The 26,410-nt window shown below is 33.2% G+C and overlaps 1 protein-coding gene across 1 annotated transcript; it reads right to left on the bottom strand.

Moving 5' to 3' along the window:
* Nucleotides 1-3,711: 3,711 nt before the first annotated feature.
* Nucleotides 3,712-20,962, bottom strand: cabp5b (calcium binding protein 5b). Its single transcript, XM_056450225.1, has 7 exons — nt 20,858-20,962; nt 19,386-19,484; nt 16,397-16,427; nt 12,741-12,884; nt 10,055-10,164; nt 9,838-9,985; nt 3,712-4,025 (listed from the first exon to the last, which is right to left on the bottom strand). Exons 2-7 carry the CDS (start codon nt 19,431-19,433, stop codon nt 3,997-3,999), a joined length of 510 nt encoding a protein of 169 aa, XP_056306200.1. The 5' UTR covers nt 19,434-19,484; nt 20,858-20,962; the 3' UTR covers nt 3,712-3,996.
* Nucleotides 20,963-26,410: the final 5,448 nt, after the last annotated feature.

Raw genomic sequence — 26,410 nt, 5'->3', positions numbered from 1 at the left:
TTAGGAGACCAAACTTACTCACCAAGGAAATGTGCTTTGGTGAGCCATTTCAAACTGCTAAAACGAAACTAAAAACAAACTTAATTTGGACCAGAATTTGTTAGAAATCAGGCTATTTCAATTCATTTTTTGATTTTGTTTAAAGTAAGCCAAGATCTTAAGTGGTGTTCAAGGCACAGCTATGGGAAACATCCACCAGGTTGGCTGGAGACTTGAAGATTCACAATGACTCTGTGCCGTATAGAGGAGTACAAGAGCTCAGAGTTTGAGGGAGCCAATGGTGGTTGAAGAGGGAGGCTGGATATGGGATTTTAGGAGAGTTGGAGCTGGTCGATTAAGGAGATTTAGGCCATGTCCACACGAACAGAGGTTTTTAATGGTATTTTGTTGGTATAAATGGAGGTTTCCCTGCTTTCTTTTCTACAAAAAAATCTCTATCCACAAGAAAATGTCGAAACACACAGTGATGCTCGTTAAGACACACCGATCCAACATGCGACGATAAAGACACTTTTATGCTGGTTTCACACCAAACAGGGAAGTAAGTATTATTTTATGAGTAAACTGCATACAAGTCAATGCAAGTGTGAGAACAGAGGTGCATTACTGTCCCGTGGTGCGAATGACTAAGAATATGCAATGCGTTTGTTGAGAACGTGCAGAATTTGCCTCATTTGCATCTTCTGCGACATGTTGGCCAATCAGAAAGGAGAAAATCGCATGCACGCTGACATCATGAGGTGAAAACTCCAGTTGTAGTGTCCATACAACCACACTGAACCCGGAGTATCAGTAAATATTCATCCTTGCCCTTGAGTTTTCAGAAAGTTTTGGTTTCAGTCACCCCATACTCCTTTTTCTTGTGGAAAAACTGTGCAAGCGCTTAGAAGTAAAGTGCGGTTTTGAAAATAGACATGTTCGGGTGGTCTTAGTACTCAACCTGTGGCTCAACATAACTGTTTATTTTTAGGCTAGCTGCCTTGCCTCTTTAAAGCAATTAACAGTGTTTACCTCACTGGAGTTATATCGCTCCAGTGAAACATTTAAGAACAGCAACAGGAGTCAGGAACACTAACCAACTTTTTGTTCATTGTACATTGTTTGCTAAATTTCCACCAGATGGTGCAAAAGAAAAGTTTCTCAGCACTATTAATCAGTGAGGCTGAAACTGAGACATTTTTCACTTGTAAGAAGGCTTACGATGGTATCAAATTTAATTGTTGTGATTACTTGCTGAAGCAATTATCACGGTATGATACTGACCTAAGAATAAAAGGTTACTGTAATACTGTAATAGTAACAAAAAATACTTAGTATACCGCTTCATACATGTTCAGAGTAAACAAATGTTTCATTCAAAATAAATAGCAAAAGGATGATAAAGTACAGTAGGTAACACTTGATCATAAAGTCTCTTTAGTAAATATTACTATGTTAATTATAATAAAAAAGACAACTAAATTGTGTTAGTTATTAACTCCATTTAATAAAATGATTATGAATTATAATCAGATTACAACTGTCATTTTAAACATTATTTGGCATTTACTAGACTTTGGTAGTTTCTATTGTTAGTTTACTTAAATTAAATATTGTTAACTACTGGAGGCTTATTGCTCTGTGTTAATGTACAATAGGTATATCTACATATTCACAGAATTTTCCTTCAATATTTCAGACTGTAGCGGGCCAGATTAACATCAGAATCAGAAAGAGCTTTATTGCCAGGTATGTTCACACATACGAGGAATTTGTTTTCGTGACAGAGCTTCTACAGTGCAACAGGATAACAGAGACAGGACAAAAAACAGATAATAAATATATTTTTAAAAAATAGGAGTAAGTAGTGAGTGCAAATATACAGATTGACAAGTGTATGTACGTGTTTATTACTATATACACTGTTATATGTGCAGCTGTTATGTGCAAATTGGCATGTAAAGTGTGTTGTTAAATATGTGTATAAAAGTGTATAGCAAGTAGTGATGTTGGTTCATCAATTATTATCAAGTGTTCATGAGATGGATTGCCTGAGGGAAGAAACTATTTCTGTGTCGGGCTGTTCTGGTGCGCAGTGCTCTGTAGTGCGACCAGAATGTAAAAGTTCAAAGAGGCAGTGTGCTGGGTGTGAGGGGTCCACAGTGATTTTGGCAGCCCTTCTGCTCGCTCTGGATAAGTACAGTTCTTGGGGAGTAGGAAGGGTTGTACCAGTGATTCGCTCAGCAGTGCGAACTATTCGACGTAGTGAAACATGTAACATGTGAAAATGTTTATGTTTAAGTCTCTGTGCATTAGGCTCTGCTATGAACACTGCTGTTTAACACTAAAGTTTAATAATAATCAGTTATTCACATTATTCTAAAATGACCACTATATCAATATCATGCATGCTCATTATCATGATATGTCTACTTCAGAATCAGAATCAGTTTTATTGCCAAGTGTGCTTCACACACACAAGGAATTTGTTTTGGCTACAGAAGCTTCCAGTGTACATAAAGTGACATGTGACAACACAAAATAATCTGAAAAAATAAAATAATAATAATAAAAAATGATGAACATTAAACAGATGCGGTTAGTCAAGAAACCTGAATGTTGAGTTGTATGTACAGATTGTTATAAATATACAGGTTATAAGGTGCTGTGTACAAGTGCGAATGTAGGAAGTATTGCATTGTATATTGATATAAGGTGCTGTGTACAAGTGCGTATGAGAAAGTATTGCACATATTTATTGCACAGTAGGGGAATATTTAACTGTTCATAAGGTAGACAGCCTGAGGAAAGAAACTTTTCCTGTGTCTGGCTGTTTTTGTGCTTGGTGCTCTGAAGCGCCGACCAGACGGTAACAGTTCCAACAGGTAGTGTGCTGGGTGTGAGGGGTCCAGAGTGATTTTGCGAGCCCTTTTACTCACTCTGGAAGAGTACAGTTCTTGAAGTGTAGGAAGGGTTGTGCCAGTGATTCGTTCAGCTTGAAAGTGAAGATATAGCAATTTTAAAAATGCAGCGGGTCCTTTAAACATTTCAGTGCATTGAAACATTATTTTGAACATCATTTTTAATGCCCTATATGTATTCACATACTTCCTAATATGTTATAATTGTTTTTTGGTAGAACAACATGAGAATTAAAGGGACAGCTCACTCCAAATTGAAAATGTAGTCGCAATTTACTCATCCTTGTGTGATTTCAAATCTTTGAGGGTTTTTTTGTTCTGCTGAACACAAATGAAGATATTTTGAAGAATGCTGGAAATCTGTAATTATTGACATCCATAGTTAAAGGAAATTAAAATACCATGGAAGTCAATGGATACCGGTTTTCAATATCCTTCGAACTATATTCTTATTTGTTCAACAGAAGAAATAAACTCAAACAGGTTTGTGATGCATAGAGGATGAGTAAATGACAGAGTTTTCATGTTTGGCTAAACTATTGTCCTGATGCTCTCTATAAATTACAGAGAGGATAGACTGCAGTCCCGTCCTCTGATGACGTTTGTCATTTTCACTGATGAGCTTAACTAAAGCCTAGATGATCTAATTACTGTTTCAGGTCACACACACACACACACACACAGATTAATGCAAAATTAATAACAGTCCGAGAGATTTTTACTTGGTTTAATGCCAAAAGTTCAAGCATGCATGCCCAGTGAAAGATGCAATCCAATCCAGAACATGTATATCAGAAATACTATAAATAAAAACATACATATCTCTGAAATATTGTTACAAAATAATGATATATGACATAAACATTTTACAGAGTTCATAAGAGTGCGTCGTTTATTAGTTTTAGGTCATCGAACAAAGCGAAACAGTGGTTAAGATATAAATGTACAAACAAAATATAGTATAAAATACAGTTCCCATTTGCATAGAATACATAATCCAGTGACTTTAATGACGGTTTGAGTCTCTGATGCAGATGTTTCCATTCCTGCAGTGATTTTTTTTTCTCAGACCGTCTTCAACATCTCAGGTGTCTTCTCAATTTTTAGACATCATTTTGACAAACTCTAAAGGAGAGAGGTAAAAAAACAAGACATTAAGTCGATAGCTGTTTGTTTACTGTGAGATTATTTCTCTGTGTTTTAGTCTTGAGGTTGAGAAACAGCCAACACTAAAGTGCAATTCATTCATCTTCTTATTTCAGTCGTTCCTAAAAGAAACATTTTTTTAATGTTAATATGATATTTTAATGACCCTTTTGTGGATTGGAATTAAATGGGATTTAAGTTAGATTCTGTTCCACGTTTTTAGATCATTCAGTGTTATTCAAACTAAGAAAGTGTAAGAAAAATCACTAAACCGCTCTTGCTAGTACAAAAAGTGAAAGAAAAAAATCTTTGAAACCCTTATTTTTAAGAACGCAGTTTAATCCCATAAGATTAAAATTAGTTTTTCCAAGTGATCTGGCCAAAATTTAATGCATAAAATTGTTTTTGATGCATGCAGAAATGAAGCAAAATACATGAATAATAATAAAAAAATATTTATTATGAACAAATGTGACAGTTTTTTTCTTTACTCCACTGGCAAATGTTTTCTTTTTTTAATTATGAAATTGATCAGTGCTTATAGTGTAAGAAGATAACTTGATATCTAAAGAATTTTGTATGTACGGAAAGTTATTACATGTCTATGCTAAATTTATGAATTTAAAATACACACAAACTACACATACAACACACGTAATTAATTTAATTTCATACGAGCATGTTTTTGATCTCTCATTTGATCACACCTGCTGTCCGAGACACATGAGAGCGTGGGCTCGTGGCATATTTTGAGCTTAAATGGTCACTGTACATAGCCATGACCCACTTTTTTCCCTCTGGGTCATCTGTGGATGTTTGGGAACACTTGATTAATTACTGAAATACCTTCACTGTTCCAACATTAGCATATTAAAGGACACACTTAAAGCTAATTATTTAAACAGGTCCAGCTGGACTAAAAGTCCATGCTTTTCAGTATGTAAAATGGTTCTACTGTAGATTTTGTACTGTGTGAATGGTATACAGTGGTTCTTAACCAGGTCAACTCTGCAAAAACTTTCTAAGGGACAAGAAAATGACAGACAAAATTGGTAACACTTTGTTTTATAGGGATAGTTCACCAAAAATGAAAATTCTGTCATCATTTATCCATTATTGACTTGTTCTGACTTGTTTGAGTTTTTTTTTGTTCCATTGAACATAAAAGAAGATATTTTGAAGAATGTTGGAAACTGCCAACTTTCATAGTGGGGAAAGCAAATATTATGGGAGTCAATAGTTACAGGTTTTCAACATTTTTCAAAATATCTTTATTTGTAGTTAACAAAACTACATTTTTTGGAAACCTTTAACTATCAACTTCCAAAGTGGGAAAAACAAATATTATGGAAGTCAATGGTTACAGGTTTCCACCTTTTGCATTTAACAAAGTAAAAAATGTTGGAAACCTGTAACTTCCAACTTCCATAGTAGGAAAAAAATATTAATATGCAAATCAAAGGTTACAGGTTTCCAACATTTTTCAAAATATCTCCTCTTGTGTTTAACAGAACAAAAACTGTAGGAAACCTGTTACTACAAACTTCCATAGTAAGAAAAGCAAATATTATGGAAGTCAATGGTTACAGGTTTCCAACATTTTTCAAAAAATCTTCCTTTGTGTTTAACAGAACAAAAATGTTAGTAGAAAAAAACTAATATTATTGAAGTCAATGGTTACAGATTTTTTTACATTTTAAAAAAAAAGTCTTCTTTTGTGTTTAACAGAAAAAAATGTTGGAAACCTGTAACTACCAACTTACATAGTAGAAAAAAAATTTAATATTATGGAAGTCAATGGTTACAGGTTTCCAACATTTTTCAAAATATCTTCTTGTGTGTTTAACAGAACAAAAACATGTTGGAAACCTGTAACTACCGTCTTCCATAGTGGGAAAAACAAATATTATGAATGTCAATGTTTACAGGTTTCCAATATTTTTCAAATTCTCTTCTTTTGTTTTTAACTGAACAAAAATGTTAGTAGAAAAAAAAATGAATATTATTGAAGTCAGTTGTTACAGATTTTTACAAAAAAAAATCTTCTTTTTTGTTTAACAGAAAAAAATGTTGCAAACCTGTAATTACCAACTTCCATAGTAGAAAAAAACATAAAATATTATGGAAGTCAATGGTTACAGGTTTCCACCATTTCTCAAAATATCCCCTTTTGTGTTTAACAGAACAGAAATGTTGGAAACCTGTACTAACTTCCATAATATTAGTTTTTTCTATACTATGGAAGTCAGGGATTACAGGTTTCCAACATTTTTCAAAATATCTTCTTATGTTTTTAACAGAACAAAAAAAAACCTCAAACTGGTTTGGAACAAGTCAGTGGTGAGTAAATAATGAATTATTCCTTTAAGGTGTAACCCACATTTTAACCCTAACCATATAGCAAGCACATGTAATTATTTAATATTCCAAAGTTAAATTAAATGATCAGTTACTCTGTAGCAAAGACACCTTAAAATATAGTGTAACCAAATTTTTTAAAACACTAAAATCAAAATGTACACCGAAATCTTTTTTTTTTCCCCGTTCAACAACTATTGTTTAACATGGTAAGAAAATAATGTCATATTTGTTAACATTTGTTGAAATAACTAATATAAAAAACGTTTACCTTTACTTGTGCGTCTCTGATTTGTCACATCTGTTCAAACAGTGTATTCAGAGAGCATGACCTGCCTTTGCAGAGTTAGATATGGGTCAACATATTGTGTTGATTCCGGGACATCATCCCTGTCCAAAAATTGAATCCAGACCTAATCCCTAAACCTAACCCAAATCAGAGGACAACGATAGGGGAATAACAGTATTGAAGCACCTGACCCTGATTTTAAGTCTAATCTTAGGCTTAAACGTAAACAGTGTACATTAGGGCTTCACAATGTCTGACAAAAATGACATTGCACTATTTTTTTTGACATATATTGCGGTATAAAATGTATTTCACCAGATGGCTCTATTTGTGAGGAATTTGTTATTTCAGCTGTGATTTTATATCTGCATGCATTATTCTACTCAAATGTTAAATTACACTTCACTTCACTATATAAATAGTCTTCACTATATAAATGAAACTATATAGTCTTCACTATATAAATGAAATATAATTAATCTTTGGTAAAGCTACAAATCTTATTGTTTTTTTTTTTGTCTCTGAATGCTTTAAACTCTCTTGAAATGGTTAACAGACAAAAAAAACATGCAAATTATGAACTTTAATTGTTACACAATGGTTAAACAATGCAATTACTCTACAAAGTACATACATTTCAAAGTATGATTCCAATAATAATCTCTACATGCAATTGAAGATCCTGCGATGTGACTACTGCAGATGTGCACATTGAGATGTCGATGCAGAAACCAATAATGGTACAGCCCATCTAATCTGATTGGAATGTTGTTTCTGGATCAATAAAAGTTTAACGTACACTGTTAGACTTTGCTGCAACTTTACAGTTATTTACTGCAAAAACACCCAGTAAAATACTATATACATTTTTTACAGTTTGCTACTGTAATATACACTGCACTGTGGGTAATTTAAGAACTTTTACAGTAACTTACTGAATATTAGGTATTTGTGGTATGTTACTGTAATCAAGTACTGCTACTGTAGTTGAAGACAAAAATAAGACAGCTAACGAAAATTATTAATTAACATCTTGTATCATACAATTTATTTAAAATAGATTAATGAGTGAAAATTACTTTTGTAAACAATTTAAAACGGACATAATAACTATAGCATGTTCTCCCTGCGTTCGCGTGGGTTTCCTCCGGGTGCTCCGGTTTCCCCCACAGTCCAAAGACATGCAGTACAGGTGAATTGGGTAAGCTAAATTGTCCGTAGTATTTGTGTGTGTGAATGTGTGGATGTGTTTCCCAGTGATGGGTTGCGGCTGGAAGGGCATACGCTGCGTAAGACAAATGCTGGATGAGTTGGCGGTTCATTCCGCAGTGGGGACCCCGGAATTAATAAAGGGACTAAGCCGAAAAGAAAATGAATGAATAATAACAATATTAATTACAAATACTGTGGTACATGATCTCGTCCGTTGTTTGGAATTTATTAAATTCAATAGTAAAATATTAAAAATAAAGGTTTTGTATTACAGTTGTCTTAACATTTTATCCTACCCATCAGAATATGCTGCCAACACTGTATTTAAATGGTTGGTAGGTTAGGGCAATATTACAGCTTCATATAAAACTACTCCATGTTACTCCATGCATTTACACTGGTTGCAAACTCTGATGGGTAGCATATTGCGTCATCAAAATGTGCTACCTACTTTTTGAATGGGAGGTAGGACAAGCTGACAAGGTGTAAAATGGAAATAAATTCCTGTAAAAGTACTGTAAAAAATCTCTGTAAAATTAAAATGTGGTAAAGGGCATTTTACTATAAAAAAAAGTAGCGGTAAGATTATTTTACTGTAAAATGAAAATGTAGTACGGCCCTGCTACTGTAAAACACATTTACAAGTAAATTACTGTAAAGGGGCAGTTGCGGTAAATTGCTGGCAGCAGTGCTGCCAGCAAGTTACCGCAATAATAAATAATAGTGTATAATAACAGTGTATAATATAATAAATACAAAATATTGTCAAAATATACTCATGTCTATACTCATGTCTTGCTAATCCAGCTTTCTAATTATAACTATATTAACACAAAGAAACCTGCTGTTATTTTTATCACAATTGTTCGGTATTTGCAATATTATTAGATTATCTGACATATTTGCACTATGATAATGGTGAAATGGTAGAAAAAGACTGCTTTGTTTATGATTTGTGTGTGCAGCACTAGTTCCGGTTTCCCTTTTTCAATGACAATCCAGATACTGCCACCTGTGTGTATGGAGAGATCCTCTTACTCTGACGCATAATGAATGTTCTCGTTTCAGTCCTTTTGTGTGTTCACATGGAGCTTTTTAGACCAGATAGGACAAGACGCAGCCAACATTTTTACATTTTTACATTTTTAATTGTTGCTATAATATGATTATAATATTGGCTATAGTATAAGTCTGACTATTGTTGCCTCTTTGATAGGGCTGCTAACTTCCATAGTAGAAAACACTGATATTATAGAAGTTAATAGTTACAGGTTTTCAACATTTTTCAAAATATTTTCCTTTGTGTTTAATAGAGCTATGATATGATAGATATTTTATGTAACAATATATAATTTCAGCATCGATATTGCAATGTTTGTGTCCACAATAGTCACATCGCTGGACAGTAGTTGAGAATACATGAGATTTGTAGAGTCATTGCAAAGAATAACCATAAAAGAGTGAAAATTTGCATCATTTGCATGTGTTTTAAAGGCATTTCAAGAGAGTTTAAAGCATTCGGGCACTTTAATGAAGAATAATTATACTGATTTAATACAATACAGTCTTTATAGAGTTATTTTGTTTACATTTTACATTCTGAATACTCCGACTCTTCGAAAAAACACGAAGCACTGTTTATTTGACTTTTTTGTTGCTCTATTGTAATTATTCTTGCTTGCAATTTGTTTATTACTTTTTATACATGATTCCCACCCTTATAAAATCACCCCAGTTAATCTAAGCGAATGATTTATTTCCTAATAGACATATTCAAGCAATCTGGTGAAATTGTAAGGCTTGCAATGTCAGATTTTTCCTTTATCATGCAGCCCTACTCTTTGACAAATGATCTCTTTTGAAAGTCACTTTGAATATAAGTGTTTGCTAAATGCATGCATGTACATTTGTTGCACTATGATTCTAACTCACCCTCAAAATCGACAGTCCCATCTCCATTGTTGTCTGCTTCTCGCACCACGGCTTCTACTTCCCTCCTATTTGTGTTTTCACCTAACAGTTTCAGCATCGCAAGCCTCAGTTCTTCAGTGGTGATTGTTCCGTCGCCGTCCATATCAAACTACACAGAAAGCACACCGTCAAATATTTATACTTATTTATGCTGGTAAACTGAATGATTAAAAAATACCTCTTTAAATGCATCTTTTAACTCCTTCATTCCAATCATTCCAGCTGTTTCTGCCAGCAGCTTTGGAGCCATGAGATCAACAAAATCCTCAAAATCGACACTCCCTCCGACTGAAAAAGAGAGAGATGCAGAGTAAAGGTAAGCAGAGGAAAAGGTGATGAATCAATACATTTACATGACGTTTATAGATTTAGTCATTTAATTAACAGATGCTTTTGTCCAAAGCGACTTACACAGACTAAATTTTGATGGATCAAGAGAATAATCTGGAGTGTTGTACCCTAAATCACCAGCAGGCATTAATACAAAGTACACTGACTGAGCATCAAAAAACAGATTTGAGAGACATATGACAAGAGACAAAGCCACGTGTCTTTTGATTTGTTTCTTCTTTTTAATGTATGATTTGTTACATTTTCCTAACAGTAAATATAAGAAAACATGAACAAATACTATAGTAATTTATATTAAATACTATTTTTAGTACTTGAATGAATCTGCTTTGGTAATTCAATATTTACCATAGTAATTATAGTAATATAAACAATAATAATATGCAAATCTTAACAGTTTACTGTAAAGCTAGTACTTTACCATAATTAAAGTATACAATTTATCACAAGCAAGTACTTTTTCATAATTATCAGTACTTGATTATAATAGTATGCTGTAGCATTCGTTAAATTGTTGTAGATTATATATATTGTTAGTATGCTTCAAAAAGACTAGTGTTTAATAAAAGCTGTCATAGTGGCTGTTATTTATGTGGTTTTGGAAAATTAATAAAAATATAAATTTTGCGTATAATAATATATAATTTCACTTCCAAGAAATGTGGTGCACTAGTGCTATTACTAACATGAAGATACTAATGCACAGCTGAAAGGTACTGACTAAATGCTATAGGGTGACCAACCAGTCAACCAACCAGTCAAACAAACAACCAGTCAACCAACCAGTCAACCAATCTAATCAATCAACCTCTCCAATCAGTCAAGCAATCAACCAGTCAACCAATCAACCAACCAGTCAACCAACTAACCAACCAACCAACCAGCCAACCAGTCAACCAATCAAACAACCACTCAACCAATCAAACAACCAGTCAAGTCAGCAAGCAACCAACCAACCAACCAACCAGTCAACCATACAACCAGTCAGTCAACCAACCAGTCAACCAAACAACCAGTTTGCCAACCAACTAGTCAACCAACCAATCAGTCAACCAACCAATCAGTCAACCAACCAGCCAGTCATCATATCCAATTAGTCAACCAATCAGTTAATCAATCAGTCAAATAGCCAGTCAACCAATCAACCAACCAGTCAACCAATCAACCAACCAATCAACCAACTAGTCAACCAACCAGTCAACCAATCAAACAACCAGTCAGCTAATCAACCAACCAGTTAACCAATCAACTACCCAACCAACCAACCAACCAACCAACCAGTCAACCAATCAACCAACCAACCAACCAACCAACCAACCAACCAGTGAACCAATCAACCAACCATCCAACAAACCAACCAATCAACCAATCAAACAACCAGTTACCAGATAAACAGCCAGTCAACCAACCAACCAACCAACCAACCAACCAGTCAACCAATCAACCAACTAGTCAACCAACCAGTCAACCAACCAGTCAACCAATCAAACAACCAGTCAGCTAATCATTCAACCAGTCAACCAATCAACCAACCAACCAACCAGTCAACCAATCAACCAACCAACCAACCAACCAACCAACCAGTCAACCAATCAACCAATAGTCCAACCAGTCAACCAACCAACCAACCAACCAACCAACCAACCAACCAACCAACCAGTCAACCAATCAACCAACTAGTCAACCAACCAGTCAACCTATCAAACAACCAGTCAGCTAATCATTCAACCAGTCAACCAATCAACCAACCAACCAACCAGTCAACCAATCAACCAACCAACCAACCAACCAACCAACCAGTCAACCAATCAACCAACCAACCAACCAGTCAACCAATAAACCAACCAGTTAACCAACCAACCAACCAATCAACCGATCAAACATCCAGTTACCAGATAAACAGCCAGTCAACCAATAAACCAACCAGTCAACCAACCAAGCAACCAGTCAACCAACCAACCAACCGGTCAACCAGCCAAACAACCAGTTAACCAATCACACAACCAGTCAACAAACCAATCAGTTAACCAATCAATCAGTTCACCATTCAGTCAACCAATACACACCGCATCTAACCACAGAGGTTTGACATACTCAAATTCATCAATTTGTTTTCAATCTAACAAAGAATAAAACATTAAGGTCACACTGCACTTTTACCCATATGACTTTCATTCATATGCATGTGAATGGTACAGATCGGAAACGCAAGCTCATGATCCAAGTTTTGCTATATCAATGTCTAATCATCTTATTTTTTTCCTCCCTTTTTCTCAGCACCATCAGAATTTCACATGCTCAGTGATGTGAAAACGGATTAAGGCATCTTTAAGACACACATTTAGTTTGAAGACTCTTTCACAGCAACAGAATTCTACATGACACTCATCAGAGCTTGGATCAGTAGCAGAGAACTGCAAGTCAGTTTACGTGTGCACCAGCGATCACTTTGCACTGTAAAATCCCACGGCCAACACAAACAGATGAATTATGAATACGTTTCAAAATCTTACGGTTCATGTTGATGTTCTGGCTCAGTTCAATCAGCTCCATCTCAGTGGGCATGTAGCCCATCGTCCTCATCAGGTTTCCCAAATCCTTACAGCTGATCAGACCGTCCTTATCCTTATCAAACTCAGTGAATGCCTCGCGCAGCTCTGAAACACACACATGCACATACACACACAGGTTCTGGGTAAATGACAAACACTTTAAAGGGAAAGAAATGTCCTCACACTCAAATTGCTTAAATGTTAATGATTTTTTTCTTCTGTTGGACAGAAGTTTATTTAGAAACTAATTTCGAGAGGATCACGTGCTTATGATTGCTTGCGGCTGGTTCCGCATTATTCAATTTATTATTCACCAATCAGACGACTCCTAAGCCACTATAAATGCCCTAGGTTTCATACCACAATCATCTTCGTTTTGAAGAATCCCCCCTTCCACCTCACCCCTCTTCCTAAATGGGTTGCACGGTGGCCCAGCAGTTAGCACTGTTGCCTCACAGCAAGAACGTCTTTGGTTCTAGTCATTACCAAGCCAGCCGATGTTTCTGTGCGGAGTTTGCATGTTCTCCCCGTGCTCGCATGGGTTTCCCCCGGGCCCCCGGTTTCCTCCCCACTGTCCAAAAGCATGCAACTTAAGTTAATTGACTAATCCAAATCGGCACCATAGATATGCACTTAGTAAGTAGTTATCTCTTAAGTGCAATCGCTATCTGTTCATTAGCCACTACAGCAGGGTAGCAGTCTCGAGTTCTACCTGAGCTCAAACTCCCCTCTCGCCTTGCAATGGGAGGGAGCCCCGGGCTCGAGGATCTTATGAACTCAGGGCTCTCTCGCGGGACAGCATGCCAAACAAGCTTTATAATCAATCATCCGCTAAGTGTAAACTCTTGAAATGAAGATATTCTGAAGAATGTTGGAAAAGGAAGCCATTGACATCCATATCAGAAATAAAAAACACTACGGAAGTCAATGGCTGTTTTTTCCAGCATTTCAGCATCCAGCAATATTTAAATGCCAAATATTTCTATTTTTAGATTAAAAACCATTGGAGTGAATCTGTGACATATAACATTTGACTTTTGTGCAGAAGCTAAAGACGCTCTTTGCTTATTCTCAGATCAAACTTATTGAATCACTGCAAGTCAACTGTTTCTGTCATTAAAGCAATAAAATATTATGCAAATCATTTTGATTTTTGAATTTAACTTAACTTAATCGCTTATTCGAATATAAAACCAAATTGTTGTTAGTAATCAAATCAACATGCTCCTGCTGTTTTTTGTTTTATTTATATATTATAAATATAATTAGTAATAAAACACAATCTAAGACACTTATGTAAATATATATAATATATAATAATAAAATACATAGACATATTTATATGTAATATACTTTTTTCAGTCATTCATTCATTTTCCTTCGACTTAGTCTTTATTTCAGAGGTCACCACAGTGGAATGAATCGCCAACTATTCCAGCATATGTTGTACATAGCGGATGCCCTTCCAGCCACAACCCAGTATTGAGGAACACCCATACACACTTATTTACACACACACTCCTACACTATGGACAATTTAGTTTATTCAATTCACCTGTACCGCATGTCTTTGGACTGTGGGGGAAACCAGAGCTCCTGGAGGTCACCCACACCAACACAGGAAGAACATGCAAACTCCACACAGAAATGCCAACTGGCCCAGCCAGGACTCGAACCAGCGACTTACTTACTGTGAGGCTCCAGTGCTAACCACCGTGCCACCCAAATATACTATTTTATTAACTGAATTAAAACTAAATAGTGAGGCTAATAAAATTAAAATAAACCTCTGCCTAAAAATTGAATGTATAAAATTCATTCATTCATTTTCTTTTCGGCTTAGTCTTTTTATTAATCTGGGGTCGCCACAGTGGAATGAACCGCCAACTTATCCAGCATATGTTGGCTGTCAGTAAAGGACCACACATGCACACACACACATCGCGAAATGCGGAAGTTTTTTTCTTTCCATTTGGCGTGCGTTATTAAATTCTGTAACACTCTCACCAGTCCTTACTCCTTATTTGCGTATAATACCCCAGTTTGAATGAAATATTCATGAGTTAAAGTGAAACTGCCGAACTGCAGTTTCACTAGTCCAAAATTACAGGAAACTCTTACATGAAAGCACTTCAGGTAAACAAATTATTATATTATTGTCTATTAAGGCAAATAACTAGATTACAGATGTCCATGTAAGCGTAGTCAGTAGTGTCTTCGAAGTAAGTGAAAGATCCAGAAGGCATCCTGCTGATTTGATTCAGAAGGGCACTTATTTGTCAGACGGCTCACCGGTCAGGTATACATCCACGCTAAAACAACAATGTGAAAGACATCATAGCTTGTGTAGAATAGACCCAGCTCCCAACTCAACTTTGAGAATAGATTAACAGTGATTTTTTTTACCGCTCGTTAAGAGTCTCGCGTTAACGCAGCATGTTAACGTTGATAATGGCCCACCACTAATATACATATATATTAAGTACAAGTATAAATTATATATAAAAAGTAATTATTAGTAGGCTATTGATAAAGCGAGTTATTCCCTTCATGGCTGTGAAAACATCCTGCAAGCATAAAGAGAATAGCTTGGGAGAATCGTGTCTATTTTAACAAATATATAAATGTATATAAGCTAATTTATAAGCTAATTTATAATGAGCTCAAATTACAGTGCAATAAATGGATTAACTTCATTTATTTCCTTAAAATTTCTACACACAATACCCCATAATGACAATGAGATGAAAGATTTTTAGAAATTGTTGCAAATTTATTAAAAATGAAAAATTCATATTTATATATTTAATTCATAACTTCAAACTAATAGCTATGCAAAAGGGAGCCTATTTTGAGTGCATGAGAGTGTTTTGCATGTATTGGCAGTTGGTCAAATATTTGTAGCCCAGCCTATAATAGATAATAATTATTGATAAAGCAAGTTAAACTGCGATCAGGTGATGTGCTCCATCGGCTCGATAACCTTAATATTATTTTGTAGTGTGTGCTGTGCCGCGGTTTTCATATCTTGCAGTGTGCGCACGTTTAAGATTTCAGATTTAATATTTTTTTCACCTCTAATTGATAGGACAGTAGAGAGTATTGACAGGAAAGCATGGGGAGCAGAGAGAGGGGAAGAATCATCACAGGACCACGAGGCTGGAATCAAACTCAAATCGCTATAAGCACTGGGGTGCATGTGTTGACGCACCAACCACCATTTTGAAGTGGTGATATCTGTACTTATAAATGTCAATACTGCAGCTTTGAAAAAGAATGCAAAATTATTATAAGTTTATAGAACGAATCGTATTAAAAAGGCAAATATTTATTACTTAATCTTTGATTGTTTTATTTATTCACATATTATGAATAGTATTAATTAGTTTCAACTGTTTTAAATTAAAAAGGGTTATTAAATAAAAACCATTTTACTGATTTGCGTTGGCATCTGGCATTTCACATCTGTCTTATTCTATAAGGTAAATCTGCTTATGTAAACAAACCAGAAATAAAATCAGTTTAATGAAGTAAAAAATCAATTAATAAACATTGTTTTTGATTTTAAGTTTGATTCAGTCACATTTGTCTAACACAGTAAATACAGTAAATCTTACCGTCTATCTCCTCGTCAGCAAGAGGACGGTGCTGTAAAACAGAGACAGTCAGAAATGCGTCAAATATGTGCATCGTTTTGACATATTTGCCCTGAGTTTTTTTGCATTCAGCAGAACTGAGCTTGACCTTTATGTAAGCTTTATGTAAGCAACAATCTGCTGTTGTTGTCTTGGGACCGATTTTAAAAATCGTTTGCTCACATATACAGTAGATATCATTATACAGTAGATATCATTATATTTTCAGCAGGCGCTCACTAATCTCTTACCGTACAGTATATCCAAAAACATAAGAGAGATCGTTTTTTTTTTTTTTTTGCTAGAGTCAGGCCAGATATTTATAGTATTAACAGATTTGTTTTGTAGGAGGTCAGCCAAAGTTTAGTAAAAAAAAAAATAAAACTAATTTAATGTAAATAGTCAGACTCTTAAAAACACTGCTTTCAAAAGGGGGTTTTGTCCCTGGATCTTTTACTGTAATAGATTGTTTTATATATTGCTTAAACAGTCTTGCTGCTATTGTTGTAGAATATGGGTAAGTTTGGAGTAGTTAGATGTAGCTACAAAAATGTACTATAAATCAGAAGGTATTTTTCAACTATAATTAGTATATTTATTAGTTATTTTACTCGTATAGCGCTCATTATATAGAAAGTGCAACTCAGTGTTGCACAAGCATAAAAACAAATCATCAGCAGAAACAACAACATAAGGAAATCATTGCTATAAATAATTCAACAAGTATAAGAAAATGTAGAGAATTATTTTATATATATATATATATATATATATATATATATATATATATATATATATATATATACACACACAGTTTTTACACAGTTGAAGTCTATTTTTAAATTTTTTTATTATTTCCCAAATAATGTTTAACAGAGGAAGGACGTTTCCACAGAATGATAATATTTTTTCTTCCAAAGAAAGTTTTATTTGTTTTATTCCAGCTGGAATAAAAGCAGGTTTTAATTTTTTTATTTTTAAGGTCAAAATTATTAGCCCCTTTATTCTATATTTTTTCGATAGTCTACAGAACAAACCATCGTTATACAATAACTTGCCTAATTGCCCTAACCTGCTTAGCTAACCTAATTAACCTAGTTAAGTCTTTAATGTAACTTTAAGCTGTATAGAAGTGTCTTGAAAAATATCTAGTAAAATATTATTTACTGTCATCATGACAAAGATCAAATAAGTCAGTTATTAGAAATGAGTTATTAAAACTATTATGATTAGAAATGTGTTGAGAAAATCTTTTCTCCATTAAACAGAAATCAGGAGAAGGACTTCAACTATATATATATATATATTTGTTGTTTGCAAAATATATTTTATATATTTATATGCATACAGTAAATTTAACTTTGGCGTGCTAAAATGACTTGATTTAGATTTTGTTATTTCTACATGCCTCCTGGGTCATTTAACTTTTTTGTGTGTTGTGACCTTGCTCAAAAAAGTATGAGCAAATGGATTGTGGTTTCATAGTGTCGGATTGGAAGTAGTCTTATTTGACTTTTTAGGGCTCAGCACTAAGGATTGACCTTTTGTTTTCTCTGGCCACACCAAACTAATAATTTCCTTGCCACAAATTTTAAATAATAGGTCAAAACAAACAAAACATAACTGTATACATATAACAAAAGATATTTAATAAAAATGTTATTAAAAAAATTGACATTTAAAAAAATTGTTCTCATGTATCTAGAACTATACACAGCAGTCTGTCCAGGCTAAAGGTCCCAGATCACCAGTTACTATACTATAGATTTATGGCGAGTTAAACTCCTATTAAAGCAATGTTATTGTAAAAGATGATAATTAAACCACATTAACAAAAATAACTGTAAGCAAAAGAAAGCTGGTGAAAATATTCTGTGTGCAATAATGAAAGGATAATTGTGGGTACAGCATATAAATAATCTGTTCAAACATTGTGTAAAGTGAAAGCGGCAACCGCTACTGCTTACAAAAAATCTCAAGCTCTTAGCAGGACTGTGCATGCATGAGCACCGCTTTTTTCCAGTGTGTTTCAAAGAGAAACAATTGCACCAGTTGCGTTTCCAGGCATGGTTGCTTTGCGCAAGGAAACGGGACACGGAAGCTTTTAAGTACTCGCGCACATCACATCAGCTGTGTGTGCGACACTATCTTTAGTGATAAGGTAGCACTGGCAATTTAAAAATTGTTTTTAATCAGCCAAAGTGGCTAGTGGGGTATATAATTTTGTTGTATACAATAAGAACATGATTAATTTTAGTGTTGCACTGTTGCTGAAAGTGTTTAAAATGTGGGTAAATATTTATTATTATTATTATTATTATATTTTATTAAAACATATTATAAAACATTAATAACAATATTAAACACTAATTATTATTATTACCCTTATTATTACTATTGCTAATATTACTAAAAGTCCAAAAGGTAAATTGACAGGTGCCTGAAAAGACCACCTTTAGAGTATTTTATAACTTAAAGAAGCTTTCTTTCAGAATAAAGAAGTTCACCCAAAAACTTCAGAATAAAGAAGTTCACCCAAGAGACTTTTATAAGTCTCTTTATTCTGTTGAAAACTAAGCAGATATTTTGAAGAATGCTAAAAACCTGTAACTATTGACTTCCATAGTAGAAAAAACAAATACTATAGAAGTCAATGGTGACAGGTTTCTGACATTTTTTGAAACATCTTTTTTGTGTGTTCAACAGAAGAAAGAAACTGAAACGATAACAGAATTTTATTTTTTAAAATATTTTTTTCCATTTTAAAACTTTCCCCACTGATGCCATTAAAGAATCTTTGTTTTTGACTACATATTGAGGAAAATAATTATAGTTTCTAGGAACTTAGAGTTAAAGAATTTTGCCTGTGTATTTATTTATTTATTTTGCAATCACTCGTTTCAGAGAACAGGACAAAATGATAAATAAATAAACAAGTCAGTGAGAATACATTAAAGACAAAAAGACTTACTGCATTTTTAGATCCTCTTAGGAAAATGCAAGCCGGTCCTAGACTCATGACAGCTTCTTTTGAGTTTCTTCTGAGCCTCTTCAAAAATGATTTTCAATGCTATAAATAACACAAAGGTCATTGGAGAGCAATTCACAAGAGAGTAATGTACCTTCTGATTTCACATTATCTCCATAAATCCACCATCAAAGTGTCATTTGCTGTTGCTCTGTGATTGTTTGCTGTTTTAGTCTGGTGTATTTTGTATAGTACAGTATAGTGTTGTTAAAAATTTCCTGTGGAATCTACAGTAACTTAGTGTAAATCAGTTAAAGCAAAAGTACTGTATTTACATTTACAGCACCATTTATTTTGCTGTATAAATATAGATTTACAGAACTGTATGTATATCTTTACTGTAGAATATATACAAGTAATTTTCACATTGCACATTTAAAATACAGTAACATACTGCATACTCGTCCTGCAGTTCACATACAGTTAAACACTGTCATTTACAAAAATCGTTAACAGTTTATATACTAATGAATAATACGAATAGAAGTATTGAATGTAACACCAAAACATTTGCAACAAGAATCATGTAAACGTGACACTGCTTGTAATTATTATTATTATGAATATGAATAATTTTCTAATTATTATGAATATGAATAATGAAAGTTTTATGATTCGAAGATAAAAAAATAAACGCATTCTATATAAATAATTATTTATTTTAATATGTACTACTTTGTATGGTCACTTTACAATAAGGTTGTATTAGTTAATATTATTTAATGTATTTACTATCATAAACATACAATTATCAATACTATTACAGTATTTATTAATATTTGTTAATGGAAATAAAGACGTTCATTGTTAGATTATTTTAGCCCCCAGTATATGAATTAACGCTAACAAGTATGAATTTACATTTTAATAATGCATTAATGTTGAAATATGATTAAAAATGCCATACAAGTATTATTATTATTATTATTATTATTATTATTATTATTATTATTATTATTATTATTATTATTATTGTTATTATTATTATTGTTATTCTTCTTCTTCTTCTTCTTCTTATTATTATTATTATTGTTATTCTTTTTCTTCTTCTTCTTCTTCTTCTTCTTATTATTATTATTATAAATAATACAACTTTATTGTCAAGTATGAGCCTTTTTATTACATTTTAAAATGTAATTTTAATGTTTGATAACATGTTTGCTTATTTAATATGCATAGTAATTTGTATAATAAGTTGTATAGTAATATGCATAGAATAATATGTTTTAATGAATCAATATAGACCTGTGCCTAAATATGCAAATCTCTCACACATGTCTGTGCATATTGTATGAAAGTAATATAATTTATTATGTGATGAAACAATATTGCCATATTTCATTTTTTTGTTGAGTAAAACAATTAAAAAATAAAAAGCAGCTCTTATAATTTAGTTTAAAGTCGCATTTCCTCACCTCTTCTCTCTCTTTCTGTTTGTTGGCAGGAAGCAGCGAAGGAAGTGCAGTTTCTCTCAGTTCTCCTCTTGCTTCTGTCAGCTTCTCTCCTTTCCTGCTATTCTTGAATTTGGAGCAAGAAGAAACGTTTCTTTCTGTCAGTCAGCAGATACTGAATGATTAAACGCTGCAGAGAGAGAGAGAGCAAGTAAGAGAATAACCGCGTGAGTGAGAGAGAGAAATACAGTCAGAGAGATCAAATCCAACCAGATGAAACAAGTTTATCTGACCACAAAATAGCTAACACATTTCAGATCACATTTATTTATAATATCTCCCCTAGATTTTTCATACCTATCCAATGTTAATTAACAGTAACACTGCAGCCAAAAATAAAAATACAGGCTTTTTTTATGCACCTGAGATTTTGGGTGTTTTTATTTTCCGGGTTAATGTAAAGAAAACATTAAAAATTCATTTTTAAATGTTTATTTTGTCACACATTATCAATTTGTTTCTGTAGATTTCTATCACAATTCATATTATTAAATAAAATGCCATAAGCCGTGCATATTTTGAGCCATAAATCTCTACTTTAGCAGCTTTATTTATGGCAGTTTTCATCGTTTTTACTCATAATTGCACTCTGTAGCTGTTTACGTATGATGTCTATACATAATATACATATAAACTGATATAAATGTGATTTTTATATGTAAGAGTTTGTTCTGAAAATAAATGATTATTTTTTTATTTTTAGAGTGTTAAAAAAAGTAATACCGTCTGTATAAATGTATTTTTAGAGCTAGAAATGAAGACAAAAAACACATATTCAGTGAAATAATGCCTCATTTGCATATTTAAAGGTGACACATTGAAATAAAAGACTTTTTGTAATTTTAAAATAGATAAAAAGTATACATTTCTTAATATATTATATATAGACATCCTGAAATATATTAGAGTTTTTTTTTTTATTTATTTTAATCTAAAAACTAATAATTTATTTGGCTTCAGATGTTACATTTAATTAGAAATAACTGTAATTTAACTGTTATAAAAAAAAAAGTCAGCAGCCCGACCTAAAGCTTCAATGTAGTTGTATGATCTGGTTTCATACTTGAAATTAGAGAAAATTAAATATTTAATGAAGGGATCTGTTCAAAAATTTAATGAGCCATGGCAACCTATGATCACATATTGTGAAAAAATAAAGACTCTCCCCTTTAGCTGATTTATATAAAGAAATCTGTACCAACAATTTTAAATGTGATCACCAATATTGCTTGTGGAAGACCACTATAAATATGTCAGATTATTGATTTCTATTGTCATGTAGGTTTTTATCTATCTGAATTATTTTTTTTTTACAGTTGATGTTGTCTAAATGTAAATGTATACAATAGTGTTTATTTTTAATTACATTTTTTTTAAATATATTTTATTCCACTTTGCTTTACTATTTTTCTATCTATTTCTGTTGTAATTTTATTTTTATTGAACTTGTATGTTAATTTAAATCGGCGGCAAATGTCATTATGGGGAAAAAATACAACCCTGATTGTACAAAATGAGATAGATAGATAGATAGATAGATAGATAGATAGATAGATAGATAGATAGATAGATAGATAGATAGATAGATAGATAGATAGATAGATAGATAGATAGATAGATAGATAGATAGATAGATAGATAGATAGATAGATAGATAGATAGATAGATAGATAGATAGATTTATATTTAATGCTAGACATGGATACAAAAAACACCTATTCAATGAAATAATGCCTAATTTGCAAATTAAAAAAAGACATTCATTTCTAAATATTATTATATATAGACATCCTGATTATATTAGAATTTTTAATAATTTTTTAAATCTAAAAATGAATTATTTATTTGGTTCCAGATTTACTATAATTAGAAATAATTGTAAAGAAAGAAAGATTAAAATAAAAAACTTTTTGTAATTTTAAAATAGATAAAGTGTGCACTTCTTAATATATTATATATAGACATCCTGAATCTTTTAATCTAAAAACAAATAATTTATTTGACTCTAGATGTTACAGTAAATTAGAAATTATTGTCATTTGTAATAATAGATAGATAGGTAGGTAGGTAGCAGGGGCGTAGCAAACGGGGGGATACGTCCCCCTCACTTTTAGAGACAGACCATTTAGAAACAGGTGATTAATAATTATATGAACTTATGATCTCATACAGCCGCCCCCCCCAACCCCCCCCCCCCCCACTTTTAAAATGTTTGCTACGCCCCTGGTAGGTAGGTAAGTCGTGCTTGAAACGAACACAAAAAACAACTATTCAATGAAACAATGCCTCATTTGTATATTTAAATATTTACATATTATTTATTTTTAATGAATAAAGTGTGCATTTCTTAATATATATAGACATCCTGAATGTATTAAAAATATGAAATATTTTTTTAATCTAAAGATGCTCCAGAGATTACATTAAATTAGAAATAATTGTAAAGATAGATAGATAGATAGATAGATAGATAGATAGATAGATAGATAGATAGATAGATAGATGGATGGATGGATGGATGGATGGATGGATGGATGCATGGACGGACTGACGGACGGATGGATGGACAGACAGACAGATAGATATCTAGAGCTAGAAATTAACACAAAAAAACACTTTTTCAATGAAATAATGACTCATTTGCATATTTAAATATTTACAAATTAAAATATATTTTATACATATTTAAATTTTTTACATTTTTTTAATCTAAGAAATGAATAATTTATTTGGCTTCAAAAGTTACATTAACAAAACACCTATTGGATGAAACAATGCCTCATTTGCATAATTAAATATTTACATATTAAAATATATACTTTTTTTGTCATTTCAAAATAAAGTGTGCATTTCTATATATATATATATTATATATAGACATTCTGAATCTTATCTAAAAAATGAATCATTTATTAGGCTCCAGATGTTACATTAAATTAGAAATAACTGTAATTTGTAATGTATATAGATAGATTTATATTGCTAATAGTGCTAGAAATAAACACAAAAACACATATTCAATGAAACAATCCCTCATTTGCATATTTAAACATTTACATAATAAAATATATACTTTTTTGTCATTTTAAAATAGATTAAATATGCATGTCTTAATATATTATATACAGACAAACTGAATGTATTAGATATTTAATTTTTTTTTATCTAAAGAGACTCCAGATGTTACATTAAATTAGAAATAATTGTAACTGTAGAAATTATATAAAGCAACTATACATTATATTATTAAAATTCACCCAGGCCAAAAAACAAGCAAAGTTACCTCTAATGCTCCTCAATGCAGCAGTGTCTTGCTTTTGCTTGGGCTGTATCATAAATGCACATGTGTGTATGTGTTTTATATAAGGACTATATGTCATGACGCACCCCGCCGTCATCGTGTCTGATGTCAGTGTGTTTCTCTGCATACACACATACATGACATGCTTGTTACATAAATTGATAATGCTCAGCATTTTTCTTGAATGCCAAAATGTGTTTGCATAAGAGTATAGCCCAGTAATCCCACAGCCACCATTACTATAGTCCTGGCTGCTGGGATTAAAGTCCATTCGCCACTCACACACACACACAGAGAGAGATAGATAGAGAGAAAGAGGTAAACTGGGCTGATCACAAAAGAGGATTAGTGAAGCGGAATAGAAAAAAAAATCAAATGATCATATGGCTGAATGAGAAATGTCAACAAAGGAATGATGTTTAGAGAGGATGTGGATGAAAGTAGAAGGATCAGGTCGTCAAATCTGGCTTTCAAACAGCTTGAAGACGGACACGTGAAGCGCAAATGGATCAACTCAAATGTTGCGAGGAGAAAAAAATTAAGCTGATTGCAGTGTTTGGTGGCTGTAAAGTGATTTGTTGCAGTCTGTTTGTTGAGCCAAACTGACTAAACAGGGCAAAATGATGTGAGTTATTTGTGGATGGGAATGAAAGTGGATGACGAAGACTTTTGTGGTGTTGAGAAGTAAGACAAGGACAAGATGATTGAAAACAGAGATGGATTGAGCGTTTGGGTTCATTAAACTTCCATGAAAAGTTAAAAATTCTATTCTTATTTTTCGTTATTTTTCAGGCATTATTTGCATAAATAGCGCCACAGTGGCTCAGTGGTTAGCACTGTTGCCTCACAGCAAGAAGCTTGCTGGATCAGTTGTCATTTCTGTGTGGAGTTTGCATGTTCTTCACTTGTTCGTGTGGGTTTCCTCTGGGTGCTCCAGTTTTTGACAGTTCATTCCACTGTGGCGACCCCTGATTATTAAAGGGGCTAAAGGCTGATTAAAACTTCTGCGTCGAGTGATTGGTGTGACCCATTTATAGAACATTTTGAGGGATGTAAACAATAACAATGGACCTAACGCAGTTACTCTTTTATATTTTTTAATTTTTATAGCTTCAAAGAATCCAAACAGGTCCATATATTGTTAAAATATGTTATGATAGCTGTTTTAATGTTAAGTTATTATTGAATTGGCTTTTGTTACAGTTGTTACAGTTATTAAATAGTTTAACAACAAACAGGAAATGTTCATACGTAGGCCAATGACAATTATAATTAGCATGAGATTCCCGCTTTGTTTAAAAAGAAAAACATATATTACGTTAGTAACTCGCCAGTAGCTTTTTAAATGTATGTCCCTGTCAGAAAACATTGTAAATAACTGGAAATCCGGCAACCACAGTAATCAAACCCTTGAGAACAACCATGGTCGAAACCAAAGTTCACAGGCTTGTGTTATCTGGACTCTTCTCAAGCGGTGGACTTCAGCATTCCGATTGGTTGCTGCCAAACCGCGTCACAGCTCATTACCATAAGCATGTTCTTCACTTGTTCGTGTGGGTTTCCTCTGGGTGCTCCAGTTTTTGACAGTTCATTCCACTGTGGTGACCCCTGATTATTAAAGGGGCTAAAGGCTGATTAAAACTTCTGCGTCGAGTGATTGGTGTGACCCATTTATAGAACATTTTGAGGGATGTAAACAATAACAATGGACCTAACGCAGTTCCTCTTTTATATTTTTTTAATTTTTATAGCTTCAAAGAATCCAAAAAGGTCCATATATTGTTAAATTATGTTATGATAGCTGTTTTAATGTTAAGTTATTATTGAATTGGCTTTTGTTACAGTTATTAAATAGTTTAACAACAAGCAGGAAATGTTCATACGTAGGCCAATGACATGACCACATTGAAATGGTCCAGCTGGCGGTAGTTCTCTGTGTCGAGTTTCTTCACTAGTGTTTTGTTTTTTCTGAACGCTACATTAATGTACAAGGAGCTAAATCTCGCTCATTCAGAGGTGGGAACTGGCGGACATGCAACAACTTTGATCATAAGGTATGCACAAAAACAAAAATTTCCATCTGGAGCTCCTTCACAAGACTCGACACTTATAAACAGTCGCTCCATCGAGCTCGCAGCTCTCAGCACCATCCACACTTGTCACCGCTACTTAACCGACCAATTACAGAGCTTTGAGAGGTGCGCGTCAGCATCGGC

Source organism: Danio aesculapii, chromosome 3, assembly GCF_903798145.1.
Source record: "Danio aesculapii chromosome 3, fDanAes4.1, whole genome shotgun sequence".
In the NCBI taxonomy this organism is placed as follows: Eukaryota; Metazoa; Chordata; class Actinopteri; order Cypriniformes; family Danionidae; genus Danio; species Danio aesculapii.
Note: the sequence above shows the minus strand (reverse complement) of the source record. Positions and strands in the feature narration are given on the sequence as shown.